This window comes from Daphnia magna, linkage group LG1 (genome assembly GCF_020631705.1).
Source record: "Daphnia magna isolate NIES linkage group LG1, ASM2063170v1.1, whole genome shotgun sequence".
NCBI lineage: Eukaryota > Metazoa > Arthropoda > Branchiopoda > Diplostraca > Daphniidae > Daphnia > Daphnia magna.
This window is the reverse complement of record NC_059182.1, coordinates 136,202-160,101: the sequence shown is the minus strand read 5'-3', so window position 1 is coordinate 160,101 and position 23,900 is coordinate 136,202. Positions and strand designations below refer to the sequence as shown.

Genomic DNA, 23,900 nt, shown 5'->3' with positions numbered 1-23,900 from the left:
CCCAAGGTGAGAAAGACCCTCGACCGAAGTAAGTTCTACGTTCTCAATTGCAAAACATGAACTCGGAGTATCTTTGTCCGAAAACACAATGATTCAAGAGAATTAGTTATGTCGCACGATCAATTAACAAGAACGACAATGCAATCTCACCTACTCCTTCCAAATCCAGCAACAAAGTTGACGCAGGAATATCCTACAAAATCACTAACACCCAAACCACTCCGTTTTGATTCGTATGGTTAAAAACACCATCAAGAAGAAAATCAAATCATCTAAAAGGGTTTAAAACACACCCCACGATCTTAACAAGTCATACCACAATCCAACAACAATCTCCAAAAGAGGAAATGGGAGGAATTCAATAATGTCCAGTAAAAAGCAGATTTGTGTTTACCTTTTGCTACCAAGTGGTTGAAACTCCACTCGTCCATAAACTGAAAACACAAAATCGGCCACGTGTTTAGTACAATGGGTTCTTTTATATAACCCCACTCAAAACATCGGAAAACAGTGGGGTTTCTGAACTGTCATACGAGCTAAAATTCAACATTACGGCATCAAAAACAACTTTAATTGACAGAAATTCTGCACTGATTCTAGGAAAGGTATAAAATATCCGATCTCAAACACTTCATCGATTATTTCACCAAAATTTGGGTCATTAATCCATTCGTAAGATGGTTCATTAGGATTCAAAATGACTCTCTTGGCATAACGGCTGGGAAGAATTTATTCCAGGTTGATTCTAGTCGGTATCGAGTCATTTGTTCTTGTTGGTGAACTAGTTGAAATGCTTCGGTAAACGCTGTACTACCGAAAATGTTGTTTGACACAACAGCCCGTAGGTTTTCCTATAAATGAAACAGAAAATAAGCATATATAAATTACAATGGGCCTATAAAGATATAACAGTAATCAAGATAAGAAAATAAATTTGCTGTTCGTCAAGTGCTGGAAGTCCAGCAGTTCTATTTAGTGCCATCATGTAAATAGCCTATAGTTTGATTTTAATTATCAAATCCAAAATTATCCAATTCTAAAATATATATATATTTATACCTGAATCATAACCACATTCCGGGCATAGCTATCCCGAATAATATCTGACACCAACAACAGTGCTTCAAATGGGAGAAAATATTTGTGTCTCAGTTGATACAGCATTCCTGCCTCCCACTCAAATTCAGTTATCGTTTGTTTATAAAGTGTTGGTCCAGCAATATCAAATGCTTCAGCTGCTGCAACATCAACAATGTCCTCATCAGGGCCAAGTGCAACTACAAATAAACAAGATATTTCTGTTTAGTTTTTACACTCACTGCATCGTAAAATATATTTTTACTAAGTACTGACCTTGAATGTTCCCAACATGAATAGGGTGTACAATTTAGTCTGACTTCCATGGACTTTATTCCAGTGACGTCGGAATAGAGGAACACATAATAATGTTTGTTGCAACTGTCTGGATGTCTGCATATTATGTGGAAGGGCACACTACAACTGTGTATATGTTTTACATGCTTAAAAAATGTAGTTGGGTCATCAACTGCGATTAAAAGAGTGCACATAGAACACTGCACTGTATTATTTGCTGGCGGCATAATGTCTCGATGTAAAAAAACACTTGAATCAGTTTCTTGCACTATCTTAAAATTTTGACGTTTGTTGCAGACGACAATAACTGGAGCACATAAATACAGCAGTGACTATGCCGACGACACTCTAATTACAAGACATAAACGTTTTAGTTTGAACACAGTAAATGAAGTAGGGAAAAGCAGCACTTGTTTCCCATAAAATACTTAATTGAAAGTTATTTTTAAAAATAAGTATAGGAATTTAAAAAAGTACGTTGACTTCGCACTTTATTATTTAAAAGTACTTTAATCCTTTTAAACACTTATCTAAAAGCATTTATTATTTATTTAAGTATGTCCCGTGTGATAAGTGTGGTAAAAACAAATAAAAGTATGGAATTTCCTGATTTAAGTACCCAAAAATCCCTACTTAAATTGCAAAGTACTGTTCAGTGCCCAGTACATACTTAAATAGGGTAAAATAAGTACTCTACCGCCGCTGTGTAGGCCTGCCATTTTCATAGCATCGATGTAGGAATCGGATACGTCAACTTGAATCATATCTCCATACGTTTCACTTTCTTTCTCAATTTGGGCTTGTGTCGCGTTGCTTTCCGGCAATCCTACGAAGAAGCCGTAGCGTATCATGCCCAGCAATCCCGTGTTTTGTACAACTTTTACATTTTTCGGCCACGTTTGGCGGATTTCGTTTCGTTCATTGACGTAATCAGCTATCGAATTCACTGCGATGAAAACGCTACGAGTGTTGGGTTCGACATCCTCGCACGGAGGGATTGTCAGTGGGTAATTGAAAGAAGTAACATCGTTGATAACTTGTCCGAATTCCGGTATGAGCCGTTCTACGTTCATCAATGGCAACCTCCCTGTTCTAGCACCTTCGTAACGAGTAAAACGTTCCACTCCCGGATAAGGTTTGTTTAGTAACGAAGGGGCGATATAACTGTACAAAAGCTTTCGTTCATTATTTATGATTTTACTTAGTGGATCCGACTCGATCGTTAGATTTCTTTTCTTTGCTTCGGTGAATTTTCTCGTTAAAAATAGCTGATTTTGTTCGCTCGCATTCAGTTTCTTAAGTAGTTCTTCTTTTGCGGTTTCACATAGTTTCACCTGCTCGATTAGTGCTAGTGTTCCACTCGATGCTGTCTCCGCCTGGCTAGTGTGGTTGCTCTTTTCGTTTTCACATGTTTTGAACTTTTCGATATAATTTGCATTTTCTCTTCGAAGTCGTTCCTCTTCGTCCTCCAAAATGACCGTGTAACTCTGCCAACCCTTTCGACATCTAATGTATCGATAAGAAACACAGAGCGAAACACTTTCGTTTGCGAGTGGCTTAAGTAATTTCCCTGTTTGCTCATCTTCGAGAAAAGTGGTTCTGTTCACACTTTTATGGCATGGAATGTACCGATACGACATGCAATTGGTAGACTTCTCGGAGTTGAAGTCTGTCGCAACGTCATTTTCCGTTCCTTTTTCTGAGTTAACTGTTGTCAGTAACGTTACGATTATCACTAGCCTCATCGTAATGTCCTTCTCAATCCTATAGTAAAACTTTTGAAGCAGGTTTTTTTCTGCATTAAATTGTAAAATCAAATTCTTTTATTTGCATTTACGTAATGAATTTGTCCTTACCTTATTTTTCGTTTTTTCGTTTCCTCCTATTAACGTCAATGGTTGTGTGGGAAGCAATTAAAAATTTAACAATTGTATGCCAAAGTATAAAAGCGTTTGCAAAGCCCGAAAAGCCACTTCCATCGGCGTTTGACTTAGCACGTCAACTAATCACTGATTCATCAGACCAGCAGGTGTCATTTAACCAATACTACGATTGAATTTCTTGACATGCAACTTAAGAAATGTGTTAACTTAAATTTCAAAACCCGAGTGTTGTAGTAAAAACTGGTTACTTTCGAAACCCGATATTTCAGCTTCTGCATTTGCAATTGCATGCATTCAATGGTAGTGCCCCAAAGGTAGGCCAAACATTGAAAGTTGGATTTGTCTCACAGCCTTAGTTAAGAGAACGAATGAAGAATTTACATATAATATCCGCAGGTAATAGTTTCTCGTTGACCTTATTTTTGGCGGGCATGAATTGGAATACAGGTCACTAGGACGAACAAATAGGAAATAGACAGGGATCTGCAAGAGACTACATATTGATGAGTGTCGAATTTTGATGACTATCAAATTATTTATTGAAATTGATGGCTATAGCACAGTTTTCCTATGCACCAAGCTATTTTGAGTCTTGAACGTAGGCTAATTGGTTTATTTCTACCTCTCCGTTTGTTGCTAAGCCGAAGCAGACTGCATTGCAACGATTTAATAGTTTTTATTTTATTGGCCATCCATCTAATATTTTTTTTAACACTGCATAAATGCAGTTGTACCAAATCACAATTCTGTTAGTCGATTGAAAAATTATTTATCAAACACAAAAATCAGGACTCGTTGAAATGTTTGCCAAACGTTGATAATAATGCTTGATGTGCATATTCAGGTACGAAACATAATTCATCGTCTTGGCTAACTTAACTGTAATGCAATCGTTTGTTTAGTTACCTCATATAGACGGAACCGTCCAGCAAACGTTTCCGACAGTTGGACGTGACTGCATCTCGAAAAGGTGTTGTTTTTATCTGCAGTTCAGTGGTAACTGATGTCGTTCGAGTGATTTCGAGCTGGATAGTACAAGGAAGGTAAGTCCAATTTCTTTAATTATTTCCCCCTATGTATAGGGAAAAGTACGTAAACCCTCGAAAAACATAGCTGAAAGAATGTATGTTCTTTCTCCAAGGACTTGTGGGCTGTGGGACCTTGAGTAGCACAACTCGTTACTTGTTTTTCTTTTTCCGTTACAAGTTCTTGTTCCAGTTTTTTTTTTTTTTTTTTTCTGCTACAACCAATTCATAAGCCCTGGTTAAGTGGGCTATAAAAATTTATTTTTTCTGCGGCTATCGTTCATGCGTTTACTTTTGTCCCGTCATGCCGAAAAAGACTTATCCCGTTGCATAACTTTGACGTTCAAAACATATCTCGTTTCATCTTGATATCGGAAGCTATCTTTTTTGTCTTTTCATTTCATCGGTTGTACAGCAAACACTGATGGCTGACTGCATGAGTTAAAACTAGATTAGCAAGCCATATCCAAGCTGAAGGTCTTGTCATGTCTTTGGTTGAAGAAGTAACGCTGAATTCGGTAGACTTGTTTGGATTGCGTTGAAGGGATCTTTCACCATCACGCCCTTCGCCTGAATTGCATTAATTATTTCCAGTTCTTCGTAACCATGCGTACATTTTTTCTTGCGTTTGATATTGCTTGATGAATAATTAATTTATTCGATAATGGAAAAGGGATTTCCTAAATGTACGAATGTGAAATCTGTAAGCGAAAGAATCGACGTATGTTTGTTTCTTGCTTTCCTTGTACAAACGTGAAAGTCCTTGGCAATTTAGCTCACGAAAAAGGAGGGTTTATTATTTGGGTGGTAAAATGGAAATGTTTAATTGATTAATGAATACTGTCATTTCTTTTGACTAAACAGTTCTTTGTCTTTAAAGGCCATTTTGCATTTTGAAACAATTGCGCTCTTACATTTGACTATACTGGAGCATCAGCCACTTTATTCGATTCTCTATCGCCGCATAAGGGCTTTTTCTGCGTCATGAAAGTTGTTTCTAATGCCCTAATTTGTTTTTGCAAGTGATGTAACCTTCTGGCTTGATAGAATACTTACATAATTCATCTTTTTTTTTTTTACGTCTTTGCATTGACATGGTTGGTTTTTTATTTAATTTGAAACAGCCACGCCTGGCATGATTTTACTTATTAATTTTTTGGTAATGATTACTGCTTTTGTGCCAAGGTCCATGATATTTGCGACTAGTTTGCACTTGTTTTTCCAGTAGAATCATGAATTTGCCCTCAATTTCAATGACAGCTGTATAAAAGAATGACTAATTCCAGGTTTGTAATTGCAACCAGTTTTTGATGTCATTGATTTCGTTAAGGTCTTACTTCGTTAACACGTTGACATTTCAAACAATGGCCTTCTCTTGTTCCATAACAAGGCAGTAGTAAAGCTAGCAAAGAGGCAAGACAATCAGGTCTTCCCTTCAAAACGGAAATGTAATGCTGTTCGCATCTGTGAAACCCGTTTGCTTTTTTTGTTTTTGAGGGCATTGAAGGTCATGCTTGATGCCTCGGCCAGCTTCCTTCCTATCGGGTCCTAGCGTAGAACCAGCACAGTAGCTCTCAGTTTTAATAAAAATTTCAAGGTGATGAAATTTTTTAAAGTTTTCCGCGATTTGTGTAACAGTAGACTGTGGCATATAAATACAGGACAGTCTGAAGAGAAGGACTATTCTTACAGCGATTTTCAAAGCGACTACTACAGTCACAATTACCATGTGTCGTCTTGGTTTTATCATGGTAACTTCTAGAACTGATTTTTTTAAATACTATTTTCTCAGTTATTCTAATTGTAAATTTTTCTTGTTATTCTAGATTCTTGGGGCATTAGTGCTCTTGACTAATTTACAGAGAGCTGACTCTTTCAACCATAACCGTGTGAATGCCCCAGCTCCCGTCAACGATGTAGACTCTCTCGAACACAACGACGATAGCAACGAAGGTCAGTACAATTCAACCCGAAACAAGTATCGCCCAATCTGACGAAAACGATGATCATCACGATTCCGAAGAAATTAAAACAGTTAAACGAGACGCCCGCTTTCTGACCGCCATCGACCATTCGTCTGAAGAGGACACAACAACAGAAACTCCTTTCGACAGCCAGTCGGATGAACATGACGATGATGTGATTTTGGTCAAGGTTGTTAAGAGGGATATCAAGGCAGCGACTGTCGACCATTCCGTTGAAGATGACGCGACAACTGAAGCAGCCGACCAGTCCGATGAACACGACGGTATCGAATCCGAAGAGAAGAGAATCAAGAAACGAAGTGTTCATCAAATAGCCAAGACAATTCTAGGACGAATTGATTCTTCAGAAGAAGACACGACGGACAGCCAGCTTCTTGACAGCCGTTCTGATGAACACTCGGATGAAAAAAGGGTCCTGAAACGAGACGTCCTCCAGGCAACAGTTGACCTCTCATCAGAAGAAGATACAACGGAATCAGCAATCGTTGGTAGCCAATCGGGCGAGCGTGATGATGTCAGCTTGGAACACAACAGGTTAGGTAAAAGGGATATTCACTTAGTAGCGGTCAAAGTTGATCACTCGTCTGAAGAAGATACAACAGAAGCAACGCTCCTTGACAACCGAACAGTTGAGAATTTGAGCTCGGAGGAAAAGTTAGTGAAACGCGATGTCAACCTTCTGGCTTCAACTGTGGACCACTCTTCCGAAGAACATACGACGGATAGTGTATTGGACTTTGCCTCGCAGGAAGATTCAGTTGAAGACGCACTTGTCCGATCAACATTGGACGTCAAGCTGTTGCCTTCTACTGCACTCAGAATTTAAATCGCATTTTGGCAAACATTTTTTTTTCTGGAATTTTTTTAAATAGAAAATATTACAAATTTTTACTGTTGTACCTTCTCGTGACGCAAATATAGATACATTGTTTCGTACGTCTTCATGGTTTTATTTGATTTGCGCAATTGCGTTATGTAAAGCAAGGTAATGTCGGTGCTTAACAACATTCTATGCATTTTGTCACGCGTTTATTCATCTATTCGTCGTTTGTTATCAACTGTTGACATGTAATCGTATTTGTTTTTTGTGCTTATTCTAGCAATTCTAGAAAATTGAATTTGGTGGTGGGGTACCTCTTGATCCAAATCAACGGCCGCCTTAGTCCAGCTGCGATGACTGTCCGTCCGACGTGTGCTGCTATATACGTTGCCCTCGCTAATAGATTCAGGTCGGTCGCGTCTAACTTAAAACTTGCAATAAACTTTAATCACGGCTTCTGTTTTTCTTCCATCAGTTGCAGCTGGACGCGAATGGCGCTTGACCAGATAACACCATGCAGTTGATGGAAAAGAACTGGTTTTACGCCGAGGTTAGGGTGTTCCGTTTACTAGTAGTGGTTATCTTTGCCTTCCTCTTCCTTCATCAGGATTTCTGTTTGCCCTTGTTTTACTTAATAAGGAGTCAAAGATGTACTGGTTGCGAGTCCTGCTAAAATTGCACAGATGCCGCCGATGATTCTTAGGGACGATTACAGTCACAAATTCCATGCGTCGTCTCACTTTTTAAAATTACGGTGAGGAACATTCTGTAGAAACTTACTTTAACCACCTCTTTCAGAAGTGTTGCAAAGTGCATTTGTCTAATGGCTATTTTTTCTATAGTTTTAGCTTCTAGGAGCGTTGATGTTTGTTTTACAAAAGGTCACGGCGGGCCGCCTCCTTGAAAACTTCTTATGAAGACCATCAAATTACCAATAGAGCGAAAATATTAAAGTGTCGCAAGAATAGTGTACCTGTTGTCAGTCACTCGGACGATATTGAGACAAAATCCCCAGCTCCAAAGAAGAGGTATTGGTCAGTTCTCCGAAGAATAACACAAGTAATGCAACATTTTAAACTGCTTTACGTGTCTCCACTCAAATAGCTATTTATCAGATGTCATGAGTCCAGTTGCAAATCGGGAAACCTGAGCTAAATGTTCGTAAATGAAGTTTCCTACACTGCGGAATCAAACTTCAGCCAACTAAGAAGAAACAAAAGCACTGCAAGACGTGATTGCAATCAGGAACAGCACGTTCGTCCGAAATGGCCACAGTTTGAAGAAGAGCTTTCTTTAAAAAAAGGCAATGAATTCTGGAAACCCAACGTAATCAAGATTCCACCTCGAACAGTTTGAGCGAGCTGTATCCCTTCCTCCAAGCTCTGAACTACTTGGTTGGGCCAAAGTTATTTGCTTTTGAAGTGCAAGCAAGTATTCAATCAAGTGTTTTAACTGCAACAAGGTATATATACTTATTTATGCTCTGTATTACTTTACCTCTTACTTAGTCGTAATTCAAATTGTAAACAGGTTCTCGGTAAACCTCCGCCACAATTATTGGCAGAAAATGATGCGGAATGTCCAGGTGATGCTAGGGATTCTTCTTACGCTCTGGATAACAGCTGATTCACAACTGAAAAATCATACGAATGATATTATTCATGTCCTTAATGAAGAAAGGAAAGTACTTTACAGTTACGCAGCTCCATATTTGCTTGATAATCCATATCCAGGAGTGGAAAAGTATACGCACTACGAAATGGCTCGCTTAGGGATGCTGCCATTAGTGAATGTAAAACCACTCATTCCTAAACTGGGCCCAGTCATCAACGACGTCACGTCTTTCAAATACCCCATCACCGTTTCTTCGTGTAGAAGGAGCCCAACTAGTCGCAGTGTATTCATAGCTGTCATTTCGGCAACAGAAAATGTTCTGAATAGGGAAAAAATCCGTAAAACATGGAAAAACCACGTCACCATTGTCGTTGGAAAAGGTTTGCTGAGCATGGCTCGTTTTGTCTTTGTTTTAGGGATGACAAACGACAGTTTGTTGCAGAGCAAAATTCGAGGGGAAAGCATGCTTCATGGAGATATCCTTCAGGTAGACATTTTGGACTTTTACAGAAATTTACCTTCTAAAATGGCAGGGTTGTTGAATTGGGTAAACGCCAATTGCCCCGGAGTTGGTTTTTTGTTGAAAGCTGATGATGACATCTGCGTCAACGTATACAATCTTGCAAATATTGTCCAATCCTATCATCTGTCAGGCAATTTGACAATTTTCGGTTGCAGTCATCATGTTGGAATACTTGCATTTAACAACTGGGGTCCCATGAGAGGTATGATTTATATTCAACCTTTTTCTGAAACAGTTCTTTATCAGTAATCCATTTTGTTTTGGAAAACTTTTCCTAATAAATGTTATATGTATCAGAGGGACAACACAAAATCACATTGGACGCTTGGCCGTGGTCATCATATCCCAATTACATAAATGGCCCCGTCTATTTATTGCACGGAAGTACAGTTCTTCCATTATTAGCTGCTATTCAAACGACTCCCATGATTCCATTCGAAGATGTCTATTTAACCGGAATCTGCCCTGAAAAAGTCGGGATCAAGACTTTGTTTTCTTCGGGTCCGACAAGGTAAATATTATACTGGCTTTAGCACGAATTTGGCCAAAAATTCCTGTTACATCGTGTCCGACCTGTAGTATGTTAGCACTTGGATCACTGTACAGTGAATACGAGGCAAGGAACTATCTAGCTTGGAACGACTGGATGTCCTCGCTGCCCTACAAAAAAGTCGATGATCTTTACCGCGGTACTTCCGACAATGTCACTGCTTCGGTCAAATTCCATTTCAGAAGCAATTATTCTACTTTTCCTTAAAGAAAAACATTTGCTTGCATGAATGCGCATGTAAAAATTCAAACCAATAAATGTTTTCAACAAAAGTTTCGATTTTCGAAACAACTTTACAGCAATGCCATTATTAAGAAGTGGAATATTTTTGCCATATTTAACGAAAGGCATTCTGGCATTGCTGTAAAAAGTGTAGACTGTAAACGACGACGTTATTTACTTATTTTACAGGTACAGTTATTCGGTTATTCAGTATTATTCAGGCGGTGGTGGGTGTCTGAATGGGAGAGAAAATGTATTTCTAATTCCAACTCGCGCAGGGGAGCTTGTACGTGAAGTAGGATATTATTGTAGAAGGATTTGATTTTAAACAAACAATATTTTGGTAACTACACTGAAATTCTTGACTTCTTTGTGCCGACCTGAAGGACGTCTGTTTTTCTCGTTATTTACTTATTTATACAACACTATAGGCCTATTGCTAGAAAGCGAATTATTACTAAACAGCATTTGAGTGGTACAGTACATTTGCACATTGTTTTTTCTGTTTTTCTTCGCTTTCATACAATGTTTTCATGTCCTCAGATACAGTCCCTATCAACAGTAGTGTGCTACATTACATCAGACCCTGAGATAACATTCTAATTTGAAGTTCTGGAATGTTATGCTCTTCATACTGATCTGTGCAATGAATTCATGTAAACAAGGTTGTGAGCAATAACCTACCAACAATATTTTTCGTTTACATTTGGATTTTACATATGCATGAGGATGAAATGTGAAATGAAGATAGTTTCATTTATAACTTTGTAAAACAAATGGTAAACTTGTAAAATGAAATATAACATATTCTTTAGATCACAAGTGGAAATCAATTCCACATTCTTCAGCTTCCCAGGCAGACACCTCTCCACAAAGTCATGTGTAATAGACAATCCAAAAAATTTATTAATTAAGAAATTTAAATTTTAGGTTATTATTTGCAGAGTCAGAGTCCAATGTGTGGAATCTGATATTCTAGCCCTCGCAATCCCAGCTGCCCTTTGCTTCAACAAGGGTATGAAGCAATTATAATATCAGGAGATAAATATTGAAACTAAAAACAAATCAGACAATTTTTGTTGGCTTTTTTGCTTAAAGTTATTGCTACACTAAATTTTTGAAAACATGGAAGTGTATACATATAGCCAAATATTAAATATGTTCAGAAAATTTTATATTACTTTTGAACAGATCCCAAATCAAGTCTACCCAGCGGATGCCCCATTATACGTCCAAGCAATCGTTACTTGCGGTCTTTCAGTGCCGGGAATTTGTTATGCATGTAATTACTCAACAAGGAATTAGGTAACCAATTCTGTTTTATATCAAATTTTTACAATGCAAATTATTTCACAGCAATATTTAACATGTCAGAAATAACAAGTATGTCAGAAAATAATTAGGTTTTTATCTTATTTTATTTAGTTTTTTTCTGTTAAGGTGGAGAGAAGAAATGTTCGCTTGGAGAATCGGCAAATGGTATTACTGTTTACTACCCATGGTGAGAGGGTAGACAAGATTGCAGAAGGGTTGCGTTGGGTCGCAAAATATTCGCGCCATATTATTTCCGCTATTGCTGCTTGAAGTTCAGTTCCATGATTTGACTGAAAATGGTATGTTGGTTTCCTTTACACTGAGTGCGAAACGTTGATCTTACTGGCTGATGTAAAATTACAGGACGAAAAATGTTACATAACTTCTTGTTCGACATCTGTGGATTGCAGGGCACGTGCATTGGCCAGTGTCGTAGTATCATACGACACCAGCCCCCCCTCTCAAATTAATTCAATCGAAGGGGCTGTTGCAGTGGCAGTCGACAGTAGTATAGTTCATGAAAAATTGCGATTTTGATCAAATCCGACTTTTGGCTAAAAACACGTCATTTCAACCGCAAATTTGATAAGGATCGCTAAAATCCTACTCGTTTTGTTATGGGATCACTATTTCCGGAGATGTTGGCTACTTCCGGAATTTTTTCATGGCAGTCTGCAAAAAGTAAAAAATAAGCTGTAATATCCTAATAATTTTAAGTAATTTTATGGTGTGTGCTTCGGTGTAGCGCTTTTTTCCCCTATTTTTGCCGCTATATACAGTAGTAGTTGCTTTTCGACGGCTACGAAATGTTAAACGGTATTCTGATACTATAATTTAATTTTCTTTTGTATTGCGCAAAAAGGTCAAAATAATAGTCTGAAAGCAGTGAAGTTACTTGCACTTACGAGCAAGACTTATGCTCCAATTAATAGTTTTATTTTATTTTTTAAAATTTGGGTTACAGCATGGCTTACAGGTAGGAAAACTAGATGACGCTGCTGTGCTCATACATGATTGATCACCTGTAACGAGAAAATCGGTGTTTGACTGTTTGTAGTGTCTTCAAAATGTTTCTTAACTGTGTTGTTTTTATTGGATTCTTCATTAGAAAATCATGGTAGGTTATCTGCATTTCCTCGTCTCCGTTTTATGTATATGTTGAGATGTAGCCCAACAAAAACTTTGTCTTTTGTATCGAACAGGATTTCCCTTGTTCTCAGCTATTGAAGCTGCAGGTCTGAAAACAGTCAGCTTCCTGAGTTCCACTTTTCCATTAAGCTATTATCACTGCGTAAAACTGCAAGTTATTTCAGCCTACTAAATTACACGATCTTTGATGGAGATCATCCTAATGGAACTAAATGCATCAGTGATTCGGACACTGAAGGAAGGTCAGTAACAGCTAAAATCCTTTGATTTAAAACCTACTTTTGAATTCAAGTACTGTTCATTTTTTTGTGAATCCAAGTCTTAATTTAGTGTTATTATTATTATTTTTTTTTCCTTTCAGGTGCAAAATTGTCATTCAACCATGGGATTACAAATAGTATATTTATTTGTCATACACCTTTGTGATATAATTTTCCCTTTTAGAACTTTGAAATCTTTAATCTTGTGTTTTTGGATTCAATTCCGACATGAGTAAGCTAATATTCTTAAGCATCTGCAGATGTAATTGTTACCATTCGCGTGTGTAAAGAAATAATATTTTTTCATCTAACTTGAAATATATTTACATGATGGTTACAAGTATCCAAGTATTGCCTCCAGATGACATCGAGATACAGTTCATGTCTAAACGTAATTCATGGCTTCCTGGTAGAGCATCAGCGTCGTATGCTGAACGTCTTAGGTTCAATACTCGACAAGGTATAAATTAAAGAAATAATAGTTATTCATCTACTATGAAATACTTTTGCATACTTGTTACAAGTGTCATAGTTTCCTCCAGATGACATCGAGTTACATTTCATGATTATATGTAATGCATGGCTCCGTGGTAGAGCACCAGTGCCATGCGGTGAAAGTTCAAGGTTCCATTCCCGATAAGGGATTAATCAGAGAAGTAGTCTTTCTTCAAACAACTTGTAATATTTTTACCTGATTGTTAAAATTGTCCATATGTTGTCTGTAGATGACATCGAGATACAGTTCATATTTTAACGTAGTTCATGGCTACGTGGTAGAGCATCAGCTTGGAATGCTAAAGGTTTAGGGTTCGATTCCCAACTAAAGATAACTTAAAAAATAAATCGAAATAATGTAAGCAAATTTGTCATGTGTGGAAGCATTTCGAACCGTGTTAGATAATTTTCAAACACAGAGCAATACTACTGTAACTATCAGATAACCAAGTCGAAAACCAAATAAGTACAAATATAAACTTTTTTTTGTAATAACATTTTTATTGTTTGACATCTCACATATATTCTGTGAGATGACTGAATGAACTGAATCCCCGGGGAGATTACCCGGGGCGTGGCTAAGAGAAGCCGGAAAAGGATGGAAGGTTTCGGACAAGTTTTTACGTGAGCGATTAACCGTTAATTCGGATTTGTGGGTAGCCTCTTCGCCCTCCAATGATATCACAGAACTTGAGGACCCCCACGTCCCCTTTCCGGACAGCGCACTCACAACCTTTGCTGCTGATCACAGTAGGGGCATGACCCCCTACGGGCTTATCACAAGTCAAGGGGAAACGGGGCCACAGAAAAGAAGGGAGCCCAGATATGCAATTTAATTTATAAAATTTTATATATTTTATCTTCGGGATGAATCAGCAAGTAAAGGTACCCTGCAGGTAGCGTTTTCTGTTAGAATTTCCACATGCACTTCGTCGTTATCGTTATAAAATCTCGTTCAATTAGGTACCTCTTTTGATTCAGTATGATTATTACCTATGTAGGCCTAAAGGAAACGAAACATGAATCAATATATAAACGATTGCCTATGAATACGTATTCAATAAAATTCGTGCAATACTTCCTTACCTCTCGTTCTGGAGAACTGATAGTTTTCATTGTATTCAGCTAATGGTTTGACATGACATAGTCCGTTGCATCCTGCTCACCAGATCTCCTTGGATTTTAACATTCCATCTTGCATGGAAATCGTCGAGTCGGCATGTAGACAATTTGTTTCCTCTTCAACACTCTGTTGATGGATGCGTTGCTGGATGGTAAGTTGCCGGACGAGGCGGGATATCTCTTGCGTTTGATCTATTTGGCTGCGGATTACTTGCTAATGTATTAAATTTCCATTCTTTTTTGTCCAGGAAAAGAGTACCGTCTTCCGATTTGTCTTTGCGAGTTGATATAACATCAAGATAAGAAAAATGCACCACATTTTTCTAATAAAAATTGAAGATTAAGATAGTATAACGTTTTACGAATGACAATGTTAATAAATTACGTGAGCAATGACGTCGAGGGAGTGACGAGAGGAGGAACACTATTCCGGTTGATGCATCTGACGGCGAAGAAACTAACCAAAAAGCAACCACTTCCCTAATACCTCTGCAAACAACACAATAAATAATCATGGGTTTACAGGCAGAAAAAACCGACAGACCTAGAACTTCAGCTTTGGTCTGAGATTGTTCAAAACGTTCAACTTCATTTCAGGAGCTCTGCATCAGAATGACACAATGAGGAGGTCTAATGTCGCGAACGGAGAGAGCCATATTCTGTAACAGACACATGATCGTTTTCACAGTAGACATGTGATCTAAATCTGTTGTCCAATGAAGCAGGGAGGTAACGTAATTTTATATTCAAAAAATAAAAATGACATTTTTGCTATACTTTTGTAGAGCTGATACCAATTTGCAACGCAGTCCTGTAAAATTTCTCATTGGGCATGACGAGCAATAGCAATACATCTTCAAGACAATCAGGAACAGTCCGAATGAAGAATGATGCTGTTGTCCTGTTGTCGAATGAATTGGAGTGACTGATGAAACGGCAGAAAATCAGGATGTAGATTTGCTGATTTTTCTGCAGCACAGAAGTGACGTTGAGGATGTATTCTTCTTACCATGTAATACAGCGAATATTCTTTCATTTTCTTCATGACCCGCTCGTCCAACCGGAAATCTGTACATTTGACGTTTGGAATTGCGACCAACCGTTTTTTCTGTGCATAATTATTAATGCAGCTAACATTCTTCAGGTAAGCGATACTATTACAGCACCTGAGGAAAAGCAGAGCGTAAAAGTCTTCTCATTATACTGTGCTATATTTATTGTCTAATATACCATGATAAGCTCTTCTTTTGTTTTATTGTTGGGTGTAAAGAATTGGTATATGGTTGTTTCCAAAGAGTCATTTTTCCTTTAATATTTCTTTCACTTAAATCAGATGAAGCTAAATGTTAATACTCATACTAAACAGTAGCTACCCATTAAACTAGGAACAGCTGGTAAATGTGACTGTCAACTGGATTCAAATGAAGCAAGCAGCTGCTGGAAATCCTCCTCTTTAGGAAATACACAAAAGTGATTATTAATTACTTGGTTGAATAAAAGCCAACGCAGAATGTGCACAAAAGGTAAACAATTCTGGGCCACTGTGTGTTCCCACCAAGACTTAGTGAATGAAAGGATCTGCCATTTATGAAGTATTAAATCATGTTGCCTGTTAACTATTTCAAGAAAGATACTTTTACACATTTTCCACATGAATATCTATGTTAATTTAAGTACCTTCTTTTCAAATACCCGATTTTGCTTTTTTTCAACACAATGTGCAGCTTACAATAATAAAATTTTTGCTTTCGATCTCAGTAAGTATTTTTCTTAATCAATTATAATTTCATGTCATCCATCGCCCATGGCTTTGTGGATGGGTGTCTTCCTGGAAAGCTAAAGATTGTGGAATAAATCTCCACTTGTGAAAACAATTGATCTAAAGCAATAGGTCATGTGTTGTTTCATTTTACCAATTTACCATTTGTTTCACAAAACTTCAAATGAGAAACAACTGTAGCATCCTCCAACTTTAGGTTTTTCCAGCTAATTTAAGAATACCTAAAAAGTCATTTTATTAACATGATTAAACATTTTTCCAATACCTTAAACATCTTTTTAAAATTATTCTAATGACACTTACTTGGCACCAAGACATCCTATGTTCCTTCTTTCAAAAAGCAGGAAAATATCTGCACTGTGCAGATCAGCATGATGATCAGATTTTTTCTACTGCCTATTTTTGCCCACTGTAGGACTGCGGATAGGAACTACCCCTAAAGATATGAAAATAGTCTGACAGCAAATAAAAACTGAAAGAAATAACATGCAAATATGGTTGCGCCTATTGCACCGGAGTCCACGGCCCTCTAGTGTCATATAGTGCTATTGCACCGGGATCCACGGCGCCAAGCACTTGGTTTTGACCGTGGATCCAGGCCAAAACAGCTATACGGGGGGACACAAATGTTTGTATTAACTAGCCATTGAAGCGCAATGACGTTTATGGATAGTGATACTGAAAAAGGACAAATTTATTAATCCAACATGTAAGAAATCTGATCGTAAACGTAAACAACTTATTGGTTTTGTGATAAAGTATCGGTGTCCAATTCCATCTTTACAAAAACAGATTGTCAGCAAGACAGCAGGAAAATTTCAACCATCAAAGAAACAAGGACGCCATTAACACCACGAAATATATAATCAGGCCAATAACTAGGTAACGAAAAAAACCAAAAACTGAAGAAGGTATAGCAGGGCAGACCGCGCTACCTGGTATCCACGGCGCAATAGCATATTTTGACATGGGTGCCGTGGATCCACGGTCAATAGCACTAATACACTAGAGCGCCGTGGACTCCACGGTGCAATAGATTTTTCCTGCAAATATACTGTACTGTACCAGTGTAGAAAATCAACCTTCATCATTCTGTATCAATTAACGAGTAGCCAAAAGAATGTTAAAAAGATAACGCAGTGAACTCCGCTTAACACGTCTCGAATCTATCGATAAGTCTACCTCTCACAAATTCGTCTGCTTGTTTATGGGAAAAGTGGAAATCGATAAAAAAACAATAAAAGAATAATTAAAATCGATAGTAATTCTAATTTCTCCTATTGGTATCGTTGTTTGTTGAGGATTATTTACAACAAAAAGAAATTTATGGTTCTTCCTGGGGTGCTGAAAATTTAGATGGTAATTTGGGGTTATATGGTGCGTCTGTAAGTTACGCAGTTTTTGAATTAAACGATATCAAAGTGGTTTTTAGCGCAACCATTTCGAATTCGAATAACTCAAAAACTATAAAGCCCGTGTAAAAACGAAGTTGATTTTCGTAATCAGCGTTAAATTGTGCTTCGGAATCATTTATTTTTAGCCATATCTAGATTTTTGCCAAAAATGAAAAAGTGGGAAGGGTATAGCCTTCCTACTTTTGTTAAAATCCGCAAAAAATTTTATCTCTGGGAATTCGATGAAACTTATCAGTAATAATCAAAATTTAACGCTTATTTCGAATATGGGATTAATTCTTCCATTATCCATGTATTTTCTGAGTAAAAGATATGAATGAGAAGTGATTTGAGCACAACATTTTGTATCGTTTCACTCAATCCCGACTTTGTTCAACGTTTTCGTGAATAATATACATACAAATAAATGAATAAAAAAGATAAACAGATCTTTTCATGACGTTGTTGTATTATGCACATTTTAAATTCACGTCACAAATCAAGAAACCATAACCTCCAGTTATTACCTTTCTCGGTGTATCGAGAGAGATGTTAGATTTCTATTAATAAGTTATTTACTGAATCGAAATTGGGGTAATCCGGCATTGTCTGACGATAAAAGTTTTTGTCACGGATATTGAAGTATTATACAGGGGTTCTAGTTCGAAACATTCAAGCACCTAGGTAACAGATGCATCTGTCCTCTGTCGTTCCATTTTTATACACAGGTCATCCTACCCGATAACTATAAAACCATGTTTTTAATGATAGTGTGTATAGCAATGTTGAATATAGACCGTTGGCGTAAGTATTCAACTTTGCATAAAAAAATTCACCCCAAAGACAGTATTTGGCGATAGTTTAAATATGTTGGCTTCTGCATCTTCAATAAGAAAAATCCGGCGAAAATATATTTTTTTAAAGTGAAAATGACAACATAAAGAAAAAAGATAATTCCCTCAAGATATAATATACTGCTGTGGCATGGCTTCCTCAAAGGAAGGCCCATGGTATCGGTACGAGTTTTTCCAAATTTCCGCGTAGACCATGGCCGAATGGAATCGGTAAAAAATGCAAAGTGGTAGCGTGATGCGTTGGACGATAGCCCAAGGCAAGAAACCGTAAAAGTTGAGCTGAACTGGATTGGCCTCGACTTTTTGCATTTCAAAAGTGTAGACCAGCCACAAAGTTAAGTTGGTGATCAACAAGAAAGTAACGGCCTGTCTGCCCGGTTTCTCTCGATCCTGTTCGACTGTGTTGACTCGTCGTCTAGACATATCCGAAATGAAGAGCATCTGCATAGTTACTTCAACTACTGATAGGAGGCCGTTGATGAAGACCAAAACGGGCGGCTCGTCCGTCTCTTGATTGGCAAATGCCCCAGCAATCATGGAAAAGACGGAGTACGCAAAAATACCCAGGGCAGAGACGCGGAGTAAAATGCTGCCCAGCTCTTCCATATGTTCGGAATGGAAATGAAGATGTCGGGCTCTACATTTTTTTTCAAATGAAACGATGAATTAAACGAATAGGCTAAAAAAAAAATTGTAGCATTATTCGAAAAATGACCTGTAGGAGCCAATGGCCATGGCACAGAGTGAGAACACAAGTAACGACAAGTGAGCCGAATCAGCCAAAAATAGTCCTAAACGATGAAATTGCCGTTGGGGTGCAAATATAAAGAAGAGGATAAGACAGAGAAGCGCAGCTGTCAAAACAAACAGGCCCATAAATAGACCCTTTGAAGCTCCAACACAGTCAACTCTCAATTGACGAGATTTGCTGTTCCAGGTTGAATTCTCATTGTCATTCTCCTCTGTCTTGTACCTGATATTACACAACATTTTCATTAAAGAGGAACCTGGTCACTTTCTTTTAACAAATTTAATACTTTGGGTTGAGTCCTATGTTGGCCCAAATGACGTAGAGGACTCCAGCACCAATGAGAGAATACTCAATCAAGAAGGGATAGAGAAATGGGGCCGCTTTCATAATGAGTTCGCCCAAGAAAATGTTGCGCCCACACGAAACATTACCCGTCAATTCCCATAAATTTGGTTTTTCCTTGCTCTTGACTTCGATAGCAGCGCTGAGCGCTTCAGCCAGAGTATCGTTGACTAGCAATGGAATGTTATTAATGTAAATGTTTTTCTATGACATAATTCAATATTTACCAAATTCGTAAACTGATGCACTTCCATCTTCTTCGCTACCGACGGCCGCAGCAACAACTTCTGCCACGTGATGGAGAAATGCTTGTGTATCAGCTGCAGCAGCCGACGCTTGTTGTTGTGCCGCTGCTGCCACAGCGGCAGCACTGGATGAGGCCACATGTTGTTGTTGGGTCATGTGCAGTTTTTCGGCATCATTCGGATGATGGTCGTAATGATGATTGATTTCCTTGAGCGATTCTCGGACCAACGTCCGAATCCACACACACACATTGGTTGCCAGACAATGCATTAATCCAAAACGGGCGATTGCTTTGAATTTGTGAATGTTGAGCTATATTTTGTCGGAAAAACGAAAACGTGTTTGAGTCGAAGGCAGAGATAAATGTGTGAAAAAAAATGGAAATACCCTGGCCGAAATAAAGATGAAATACATTTGAAGGAACACAAACGCGGCATGTAGGACTGGATTGATTCCTCGCAGTAAAGCGAAACAAGGTGAATCCCTCGGTACTTCGAGAAAAGCCCCAAATTCCAGCCCGTCATAAATCATGGTGCCCAATCCGAAAGCTACTGCACCAGCTCTCAGAAAAAAACTGCCATGGCTGTGTTCATTGTCTGAAACTTTCAGTTTCTTGATCTTGCTGCTGCTTGTGCCATTCATGCTGCTGCCGCTGTGATGGTGGTGAATGCCACTTCGACCGGTTTCACTGCTGGCGATGACGACATTGTCGCTGTTCATAGCGTACGATACGATTTCACTTGGCGACTCGTCAACCAAATTGAAACCGACCGTCGACGGTGTCCATTGCAGGTTTTTACTCGGTCCAGGCAGATTCGGTGATTTGAATGACTCATGATTACTGAGACTGTTACTGTTTTCATTGCCAATTTCTAATGCTAAATTGTTAACACCGTCACCCGTTCGACTGAACCTCCTCCTTTGGCTCCTGATCCCAGTAATGAAACGATTGAGGGTCGATGTACTGGCAATGGCTTCTGTTTCCATGGCGATCGAAGCACTTCTGCTACTGCGGTAAGAGCCTTGAAGGTCTTTCTCGTGTTCAGCAGACGACGAATTGGTTGCCATTTGAGCTCGTCTTAATTTACTCAATTTACGTAATCGTCTCTTTTCCTCCTTTCTCCTTTTCGAGCGTAACAAATAGCCGAAAACGTAGAGGAAGAATAGGATCGACACCGTGTACAAGTATGTGAAAAATCCCTACAGGAGTAAAGGAGATTTAAAAAAACAAAAAAAACATAATTCGAGAAATGCATTTACGAATCGTGTCTGACAAAAAAATCGTTTCGTAAACATTTCTTGGAAATTTGAAACGAAATCGAAACTGGATCATTTCAGCCCACTCTAATAGTGCCGACACGCACAAATGTGATAATCTCCATGTGAGGCAATGCGAAAGTAAATAATATTAGAAACGTGACTGGATAACTTTTTTTGTTCCCCTTGTTTTCCTGTTTATGAAATTTTTATACGACCCTACCATTAAAGAGCGACAAAGATCAACATGTCGACAGTGGTGATTCGACGAATTTTGCGAATATTTAATAAGCCATTACGAGTGCCCAGAGGCAATAGGGTGGATATTTTCACTTTCTAAGATCCTGCTAGCCTGGCCAAAATGATGAACTCGTTTCAGGCAAAATGGACGACTTCGTGGCTCAAGCAACCGTACATAGGTAAACGAACAAAGATTTCTAAGCGATTATGCATGTGGGCCAGTGGTTTTGAACTTTTTGTTTCTGTTTTTCGTTCCCTCAATGTTTTAGATATTCTGCGGGTGCACACGAATCATGACGTCATTAAACGGTTTGATCTATTTGTTAGTTGGCGTTGATAGAAAGAAGCCAATTTATAATATTAGGAGAAAGTTAATATCTAAATTGAGTTTTAAATAATTTTCTGACACGTCATCAAGTGCCAAACAAACAAAAAATTACCTCGAAGTAGAGAAATGGGACGTTGTGAGTAACCACCTCCGACAGTGCAGCCACAATGCAGACGACAATTAACAATTGGGCGTAAGTGGAACTACCTGCGATGAATAGCGACGTCCTATTGCACAAAACAAACAATTACGAATTAGACCCGTGCAAAAAGAAAACCAAAAAAATGTTTTGCCCCGACAGCGTACCATCCGTCCTTGTGGTATGGCATGGCGTGCACCAAAGGAGCCGACAAAGTGGCTTCGGTGCTGGTGGTCACGGTGGTGCACGTGAATCCCGAGCATTGAGAACCTGTCCAGCTGTTGGCCGATCCGAATCGCCGATTGCGATCGATGGTCGTGGTCATGTGATTGGGATGGCTGTTGACGGACCCAGGACCGGCCAAAACCAACGAATCTTGGCTTCGTCCCATTCCGTAAATGTGTTGGCGTGACGGCTGGTGCAAACGTTGCGGTCTCACGCTGCCGTTGCTGCTTTTGCACGCGTCCGAATGGACGGTGGTGACGGACGTCGATCGCGGTGGTACCATGACAATGAATTGCGGCTCCTGTTGGGGCGATGGAGGCTGTTGTGCTTGTTGTCCATTTTGTTGTGCTGCTGCTGCTGCTGCTGCTGCTGCGAATGGCTGCGCTTGCAGAAAAGTTTGTTGCATCGAATGCAAAATGGAAAAAATGCGATTGATTTTTCGCTCGGGATGAGTCGACGTCGAAGAAATCGATGATCGTGGCGACGAAGTGGACGACCTTTGAGAGAAAGATTTGGGTGACGAAGAACTGGACGACGACATGGATGAGACGGCAGACGACGAGTTGCTGCTAACTGATGAAAACGAAATCAAACTTGCCGTCCTGGAGACGGTAGGATGATCATAGTCGTCAACCGACGAAACTGATTGCAGAGGTCGATGTTCACTGTAATTGCTGTCAACTGGAACGGGCAATTGGGGACGATTATTAACACCACAAGAGTATTGATGACTGATGGGTGATTCTTCAGAGCAAACTTGAGTTAACGTCAACCGACGTGATTTCTTGCGACTACGACCGACTAAACTCGATCGTCTCGATGGGATAATTGACGATGAATGTGCCGATGAAGAGACGATAGCAGCTCCAACAGCACTATTAATAAGGGAATTGAAATTGTCGCTAATGTTACTCAATTTTTTGGTCAAAGATCCCTTTCGATCAGTGGACGCTGATGGCGGTGGCAGCACGATATTGTTGGCAGATTCTTGATTGGCGACGACACTGATTGCCACCTCGCACGGCAGCAGCTCTTCATTCATGTTTAGGCATGTGACTTTGGCTTAGGACATTCGATGCACGAATTGGTTGAATCAATAGTGAATCTTTCAGTCGTTTGTTCTTTAATAAATGCCAATGATTGCTGTCGGCTAAGGGACACATGCCACTCGATGAACGTGTTCGTTGTGGGCTGAGGAACCACTTTTTAGGTTGTCTTCGAATTACACTTGGAACCACACTGCAGAGTGCTGGATAGACACACGCGATCCAGTGAAAAGATGGCGATCTACTGGACTTGAAGCGGTACTTTCCGGTCCTCATATTATATAAAATCTACTGTAGTCCAACAATCGAGAGTCAATGCCACACAGGCCAATCCAGTTCTAGAGCGGTCGTGTGTGTTCACTTTTCGTGTCTTTCTCTCCGTGTAAGTTGCTTGTCTTGAAACGAAAACAACAAATCCATGGTTTTGCCACTAGAGAGAGAGAACAGGCACGAAACTTTCTCATTTTCCTCTTTCTTTGCACCATTTTTCTTGTAGGCCGGCGTTGTTTCACCTTGAAAAATCACCACACATAGCACAATAAAACATCGTCTGATGTGCTCTGTATAAGGTTTCGTGGTTTTGGTCGTCGTAATAACGGAAGTTTATGATTTTCTGCTTTCGTAAAAATTTCCAGGTAAAAATGATGGGTCTCTAAAGTAGGTCTAGGTTGTACTCACTCTACCTCTGTTGGGTACGAACGTTCGTCATCGAGGAAGACCCAACACCGTTGACAATGGATTAGAAATATTAAACGACCGTTTTGTCATACACAATGCAGGAATTGTTTAAAAATGACGGAATAAAAAAATTTTCTTGGGCGATATCCTATTTCTTTTCGGCACGAATCAATGAAGCCATTTTAAAAAACAAATGCATCAATCAAAGCATACCGGGTTTTTCCTTCCGCTACTGCTGCTGTTCCCAAATAGAAACAAAAAAACAGGTGAAGACAGCTGATTCC

General features: G+C 39.0%; 3 protein-coding genes, 1 long non-coding RNA gene and 1 other non-coding gene across 25 annotated transcripts; 2 read left to right on the top strand and 3 right to left on the bottom strand.

Annotated features, from left to right (window-relative positions):
- Positions 1–1,963: 1,963 nt before the first annotated feature.
- Positions 1,964–4,460, bottom strand: LOC123466382. The gene is made up of 2 exons (XM_045174887.1): positions 3,231–4,460; positions 1,964–3,169 (listed from the first exon to the last, which is right to left on the bottom strand). Exon 2 carries the CDS (start codon positions 3,117–3,119, stop codon positions 2,004–2,006), a length of 1,116 nt encoding a protein of 371 aa, XP_045030822.1. The 5' UTR covers positions 3,120–3,169; positions 3,231–4,460; the 3' UTR covers positions 1,964–2,003.
- Positions 4,461–5,923: 1,463 nt separating this feature from the next.
- On the top strand, positions 5,924–7,203 carry LOC116922082. Its single transcript, XR_006647863.1, has 2 exons — positions 5,924–6,033; positions 6,109–7,203. It is a non-coding gene; the product is annotated as an uncharacterized LOC116922082 (transcript).
- LOC116922039 (beta-1,3-galactosyltransferase 5) lies at positions 7,125–13,612 on the top strand. 13 transcript variants are annotated; one of them, XM_045174857.1, is made up of 17 exons: positions 7,341–7,496; positions 7,563–7,637; positions 7,727–7,841; positions 7,930–8,146; positions 8,203–8,549; positions 8,618–9,426; positions 9,522–9,735; positions 9,804–10,185; positions 10,812–10,878; positions 10,941–11,011; positions 11,188–11,301; positions 11,422–11,609; positions 11,674–11,991; positions 12,056–12,126; positions 12,173–12,427; positions 12,513–12,701; positions 12,821–13,062. In XM_045174857.1, the coding sequence occupies exons 6-8, from the start codon at positions 8,655–8,657 to the stop codon at positions 9,979–9,981; spliced, it is 1,164 nt and encodes a 387-aa protein (XP_045030792.1). In that variant the 5' UTR covers positions 7,341–7,496; positions 7,563–7,637; positions 7,727–7,841; positions 7,930–8,146; positions 8,203–8,549; positions 8,618–8,654; the 3' UTR covers positions 9,982–10,185; positions 10,812–10,878; positions 10,941–11,011; positions 11,188–11,301; positions 11,422–11,609; positions 11,674–11,991; positions 12,056–12,126; positions 12,173–12,427; positions 12,513–12,701; positions 12,821–13,062. The 13 variants fall into 13 exon arrangements, 9 of the variants coding, with proteins under 9 accessions (XP_032784330.2, XP_045030792.1, XP_045030815.1 ...); XM_032928439.2 differs by adding an exon at positions 7,125–7,252 and having other exon boundaries at positions 7,368–7,496; positions 11,674–12,427; XM_045174880.1 differs by having other exon boundaries at positions 8,618–9,081; positions 9,235–9,426; positions 11,674–12,427.
- A 336-nt stretch (positions 13,613–13,948) lies between these two features.
- LOC116922095 lies at positions 13,949–17,314 on the bottom strand. Of its 9 annotated transcripts, none has more exons than XR_004393883.2 (11): positions 17,182–17,314; positions 16,420–16,571; positions 16,258–16,337; positions 16,014–16,192; positions 15,567–15,952; positions 15,346–15,502; positions 15,114–15,261; positions 14,881–15,042; positions 14,722–14,825; positions 14,301–14,659; positions 13,949–14,217 (listed from the first exon to the last, which is right to left on the bottom strand). It is a non-coding gene; the product is annotated as an uncharacterized LOC116922095 (long non-coding RNA). The 9 variants fall into 9 exon arrangements; XR_004393888.2 differs by having other exon boundaries at positions 14,881–15,261; positions 15,567–15,659; positions 15,710–15,952; XR_004393889.2 differs by having other exon boundaries at positions 14,881–15,261; positions 15,567–15,642; positions 15,710–15,952.
- Positions 17,315–17,959: 645 nt separating this feature from the next.
- On the bottom strand, positions 17,960–23,204 carry LOC116922114. The gene is made up of 7 exons (XM_032928541.2): positions 21,835–23,204; positions 21,641–21,755; positions 20,091–20,903; positions 19,685–20,015; positions 19,402–19,627; positions 19,080–19,337; positions 17,960–19,001 (listed from the first exon to the last, which is right to left on the bottom strand). Exons 1-7 carry the CDS (start codon positions 22,932–22,934, stop codon positions 18,470–18,472), a joined length of 3,375 nt encoding a protein of 1,124 aa, XP_032784432.2. The 5' UTR covers positions 22,935–23,204; the 3' UTR covers positions 17,960–18,469.
- Between the last annotated feature and the right edge of the window lie 696 nt (positions 23,205–23,900).

Bases quoted from the DNA above. Each gene is read 5' to 3' on its own strand.
- LOC116922114 (XM_032928541.2), bottom strand. From the start codon at position 22,934: ATGAATGAAGAGCTGCTGCCGTGCGAGGTGGCAATCAGTGTCGTCGCC. The intron at 19,628-19,684 runs GTAAATATTGAA...TTCCATTGCTAG, and splicing joins TGCATCAGTTTACGAATTTG to TCAACGATACTCTGGCTGAA. The intron at 19,002-19,079 runs GTCATTTTTCGA...AAAAAAATGTAG, and splicing joins ATGGCCATTGGCTCCTACAG to AGCCCGACATCTTCATTTCC.
- LOC116922039 (XM_032928439.2), top strand. From the start codon at position 8,655: ATGATGCGGAATGTCCAGGTGATGCTAGGGATTCTTCTTACGCTCTGG. The intron at 9,427-9,521 runs GTATGATTTATA...TATATGTATCAG, and splicing joins CAACTGGGGTCCCATGAGAG to AGGGACAACACAAAATCACA. The intron at 9,736-9,803 runs GTAAATATTATA...TCCGACCTGTAG, and splicing joins TTTTCTTCGGGTCCGACAAG to TATGTTAGCACTTGGATCAC.
- LOC123466382 (XM_045174887.1), bottom strand. From the start codon at position 3,119: ATGAGGCTAGTGATAATCGTAACGTTACTGACAACAGTTAACTCAGAA.